The sequence below is a fragment of the Mauremys mutica genome, chromosome 9, assembly GCF_020497125.1.
Source record: "Mauremys mutica isolate MM-2020 ecotype Southern chromosome 9, ASM2049712v1, whole genome shotgun sequence".
Classification (NCBI taxonomy): domain Eukaryota; kingdom Metazoa; phylum Chordata; order Testudines; family Geoemydidae; genus Mauremys; species Mauremys mutica.
The window spans coordinates 8,876,339-8,881,215 of record NC_059080.1 but is presented as its reverse complement, the minus strand read 5'-3'; the positions used below and the strand labels follow the sequence as shown (position 1 = coordinate 8,881,215).

Sequence of the window (4,877 nt, the reverse complement as noted above, 5' to 3'; positions counted from 1 at the left end):
GATGTTCTTATGAAAAGCCATATTGAGATCAAAAGGTAATTGATTGATAAAGCCCTCTAAAAATTTAAACTACTGTACTTAGAGGGAGTTATTTATCAGCTAGGTTAGGATTATTGCACTGTTACTTTCTATTTAGATAGGGAAAACATGAAATAGTTCACAGTGCTGAAAGTTAGTATGATGTATCGATCAATCTCAAGCAGACTGAAGAGCCCCAGGTTCTAATCTCACTTCTGAAATTTCTCTGAGAGTTTGTTTATTCATTTATATGTATGGCTGTGTGTTTAATGAGGTTGTGTGGCGGCCCCTGCTGGTGTGCATGCTTATTTTAAAAGTACTACACCTGGCAAGAAAACAAACTGGTAATTTCAATTAAGAAGTTAGAAAAATAAACTCTGTTGTTAAATGTATAAAAATATCTAATTTAATGAAGAAATATATATTACAAGTAGAGTAATGTTTTATTAAGTATGAAAATAATCTTAAACCACTGAACATTATTGGCTGTGTTAGAGCTGCAGTGTAATGAATTAAGAAGGGACATTAATTGTTCAGTTCACTATGATGTCATGTTAAATGTCTTTTATTAATGAACTGTTACTCCCATCTGAGGCAGCTGATTACTCTAGTCCATTGCTAAATCCTCTTAGTGGATTTCAATGAATCACTTAAACCAAACCCAAAGGGGGGGGGGAACCCAAATAATTTACAGTTCAATATTTAAAGTCCTAGAACTACATTCCCTTAAAGAAGATCTGGCTTCCTATAAATCAAGCAAGATTGTTTGATTTAATGCAGCTGACATATAGATCTATTTTACATTTTTTTTTAATTTCAAAAATACAACACATTAAAATAGGTTCAATTTATGAAAGCTAAGAGCAACAATTAAGTAATAATGTACTTAAAGTGCAAAGGCACTTTAACACAAGAAAGTGATGCCCAGTGGCTATACTTGTAATTGAAACAGCAGTATTGTATATTATTATTTACAAAAAAGAGTTATAGTCCAGGAAAAAGATCTTTGGAGATCTTCTACATAATACATTACCTTTCCACTTTAAATTGAAGAGAAAAAAAAGGCCCCCTTCCTCCCAACTCAAAAAAAAAAGAGGGAATTATGCAAAAATCTATTGTCGAAACATTCATTTGCAGAGACAGTTCCTAAGGGGAGGGGGAAAAAAAGAAAGATGTAGAAATAACTTAAAGGGACCTTTGCAAAAGCAACACCATACCTCCAGCATAGTATAAGGGGGTTGTGTTTGCTTGTTTTCAGAATTTAAAAAGTGGAAATGTTGAGAATGTGACAAATCACATTGGTATTGAGTTCTGAATCAATCAAGTTTGACATTTAAGACCCTTTTAAAATGCTTCCTCCTCCCCACAATCCACCCTCACAGCTGACTAATTGCAGTTTGTTTTTCCAGAACTTCGAGGTAGTCTGGTTCCGTTTGTAGCTTTCCTTGCAGCAAAGGATGCTCGGGTTTAGACTGTTCTGCAAAATATTTCCTGGGAGTTCCATACAAAACAGTCTTATTTATCCTGTCCTGGTTTTGGCGTCTGGATTCATAGGAAGGAGCAAACTGCCTTTTGGGTAAGGTGCAAAAGTTATAATGAACAACCCCTCCACTGGGGAGTTCCTTGACCCTCTCTGCAATGTTTTGATACAGCAGCTCTGGTTCCCTTGGCGAGGACTGCTTTTCCAGCAATTCAGCCGCACTGATTGTAAATGCAAGGCTGGCTGAATCTTCCTTTTTGTGGTCAAGATTGCTATAGCTGAACTCATGGAGATTCCTGTAGTACGCAACCGGATCCCCTTCCTTCTGCATGTAGATAGGGTTTTGGCACATCTGCCCGACAGGAGGGGGGATGTAGTTATAAACGTGCCCTTCAGTTTTATCGTGGCTCTCCATGTTGTAAGACCCATACTGCAGCTGAAATGAACTTATGTCTAAGTTGTTTGCGCTGTTGGGCACGCTTGGCACTCCCTTTCGGCGTTTCAGAACAAAGACAAACAAGCCTGCCCCAAAACAGACAGACAAGATAAACACAACCAGCAAGCCTAAAATTAAGACAGAGAGTGGAACTTCAGTGTGTATTTCTGGATAGGAGCTGGGCGAGACGCTAAGGGAGTGTGGTGTGTCTGTGTTATGACTCATAGAGAAGAGAGTAGAATCTGACAGGTTAGGGTTCTCCGGGCAGATGGCCTCTTTGCTCAGGAATTTCAGATGTTCTCCTGAGTGCTTAGCTGGAGACTCACATATCACCTCATTGATAACTACAGGGGGACTTGACTGCTGATTGTTCTGCTCAGTGACATGCTCTATCCAGTTCCTGAGCCCCATTATGTCACACGTGCAATCCCAAGGATTTTCTTGGAGGTCTATCTGAATTAAAGCTGAGAGCTGGTCGAGGACTCCTCTCACAGGCAAGTGTGAGAAGTGGTTGTTCCTCAGATTGAGCCTCGTAAGGGAAGTACCACCAAACACATTATCAGGCAAAGACCTCAGCAAGTTGTTGTTCAGAAATAATAGATGAAGGTTACTCAGAGCATCAAAGGTGCGTGGCAGGATTTCCTTAATGACATTATACTCTAAGTAGAGATACTGCAAGCTCTGCAGTCCATTGAACATAGAAGGGTACAGAATTTCAAGGTAATTGCCATTGAGATAAAGTCTGCGTAAACTGGTGAGGTTTATAAAGGCACCTTCCTGTATCACTGCGATCCTGTTGTTTCCTAAATGTAACAAATCCAGAGAGCTATATTCAAGGAGATCGGTTTTATAAACAACCTGTAGATAGTTACTTGTAAGGTAAAGTTTCTTTGGACTGGTGGGTTTGGGGTGGAGATCTGAGATGTTACTGATCTTTTTCTCTTGGCAGTTCACATTTAGACCATTGTCAGAGCTTTGTGAAGTGCAGACACAGCCACTTGGGCAGGTGATGGGCACAGGGGACTTGGTCTGGTAAACCATGATAGGTCCGAAAATTTGCCTGTCTTTTGACACCGTAACCCGAGGCGTTGGACGGTTCCTCATTTTGGGTGGCCGGCTGGCTTTTGGGGCTCTGGTGGGGCTGATGGCAGGGTTGGCCGTCGGTGAGAGCCTCTGGATGTGCGTGTCTGAGTGGGAAGGGTGCTTTTCCCTCTGGTGAGAGTCACTGGAACTTTTCCGAGGGCAGAGGTCTTGCCGGGTGAGCTGGGTCACGTCTTTCCCATGCAGCCGGAAGGGTGTCTCGCAGACGATCTCCCCGACAAAGACGGTGATGGTGTCCAACCAGGCTTTGAGGGGGAGCAGGTCACAGGTGCAGTTCCAAGGGTTCTCCTCCAGCTGGATCTCCATGATCCCACCAATGTGCTCCAGGACGCCGGCAAACGGCAACATCTTCAGCCTGTTCCCCCTCAGGTCCAGGTGGGTGAGCAGGACGAAGCGGAAGACGTTGCTGGGCAGGGACAGCAGGAGGTTGTCGTTGAGGATGAGCACTTTCAGCTTGTTGAGCTGGCTGAAGGCCCCGGCTTCGATGGCGCTGATGTAGTTGTAATCGGCCTGCAGGTATTCCAGGCTCTCCAGGCCCAGGAAGGTGTCCTCCCGTAGCACCTCCAGCCTATTATTGTTGAGGTGCAGCCTCTTGAGGGTCCGCAGGCCACTGAAGGCCCCGGTGCGGATCTCCTGCATGTCGTTGTTGCCCAGGTGCAGGGTCACGGCGTTGGAATAGTTGACAAACTCATTGGGGTGCAGGCGGGTGAGGGCGTTGCCGCTGAGGAAGAGCTGGTAGATCTTGGAGGGGGGCGGCTGCAGCAGGCTGACGGTGGTGAAGCCTTTATTCTCGCAGTTGATGTTCAGCACGTTCTCCTTCTCCTCGCAGGGGCAGCGACTCCGGCTGCAAATGTCTTTGGCGGGCTTGCGGCTCTCGGTCGTGGGCGAGATCCCAGCCACTGTCAAGACGCTGAGCAACCAGACCCCCTTCAGCATCTTTAGGCGCCGCGGGTCCCAGCTCCGGTAGCTGCAGTCAAACCTGCAAGCGGGGGGGGGGAGGGGGAGGAGAACCCCAATTAAGGAGGCCAGGGAACGGGGGGGGGCGACAAGGCAGAGCAGGGCAAAAGCTCCCCGCCCCCCGTCCATCCACTGGCCCCGGGGGGGGGGCAGCTCGCCCTGCCCCAGCCCAGAGCGGCCCCCCAAGTTCGCTGGACCCTCCCGCCCAGACGGGCTCAGCGAGCGCCCCCCCACCTGCGGCAGCTCCCCCTGCCTCTGCCAGCCCGGGGCTGCCCCACTCCCCGGCGGCTGCTCCTGCCCCGACCCCGGCTCCCCGTCCCCCAGCCCCGCGCCCCGCCGCGGTACTCACGCATCAGGAGCGGCCCCGGCTCCCCGCCCGCGCCCCGACCCGCGCGCTCCGCATCCCGCCGGGGAGAGCAGCCGCCCCGCGCCGCCCCGCTCCGCAGGGAAGTTTGGCCCCGCGGGCCGGGCAGGGGGAGGCGCTGCCCGGGGAGCCGCGCGCGCTGCCGCCGGTGCGCCGAGCACTTTGAATCGCGGGGCTTTTGCAGGCTGCCCTTGGACCGAGCCGGGGCTGACGTCACGCCCGGGGATGGGGCTGCCGGGGGAGGCACGTCCCCCCCCGCCGCCAGCCTCTTCTTTGGGGGACCCCAAGCCCGCTCCGCTGCAGGCTCGCTGAGCTCGCCGCCCGGATTCAAAAGCCGGCTTCACCTGGATCCTGGCGGGGTTTGGCCCCGACCCCCCCCCCCCCCCCCACCACCCCACGCTCCCCCCCTCAGTCCAAATAGAAGAGGCGTCCAGCTGCTTCGGCTGCACACCAAAATCTGGCGGCTGGAGCAGAGGGTTCTGCAAAAAACCCGGCGCTGGCATCCGGCTCCAGCCACATTT

General features: G+C 50.2%; 1 protein-coding gene across 1 annotated transcript; it reads right to left on the bottom strand.

Annotated features, from left to right (window-relative positions):
• Nucleotides 1-586: 586 nt before the first annotated feature.
• Nucleotides 587-4,457, bottom strand: SLITRK2 (SLIT and NTRK like family member 2). Its single transcript, XM_045030705.1, has 2 exons — nt 4,342-4,457; nt 587-4,014 (listed from the first exon to the last, which is right to left on the bottom strand). The coding sequence occupies exon 2, from the start codon at nt 3,969-3,971 to the stop codon at nt 1,395-1,397; it is 2,577 nt and encodes an 858-aa protein (XP_044886640.1). The 5' UTR covers nt 3,972-4,014; nt 4,342-4,457; the 3' UTR covers nt 587-1,394.
• Nucleotides 4,458-4,877: the final 420 nt, after the last annotated feature.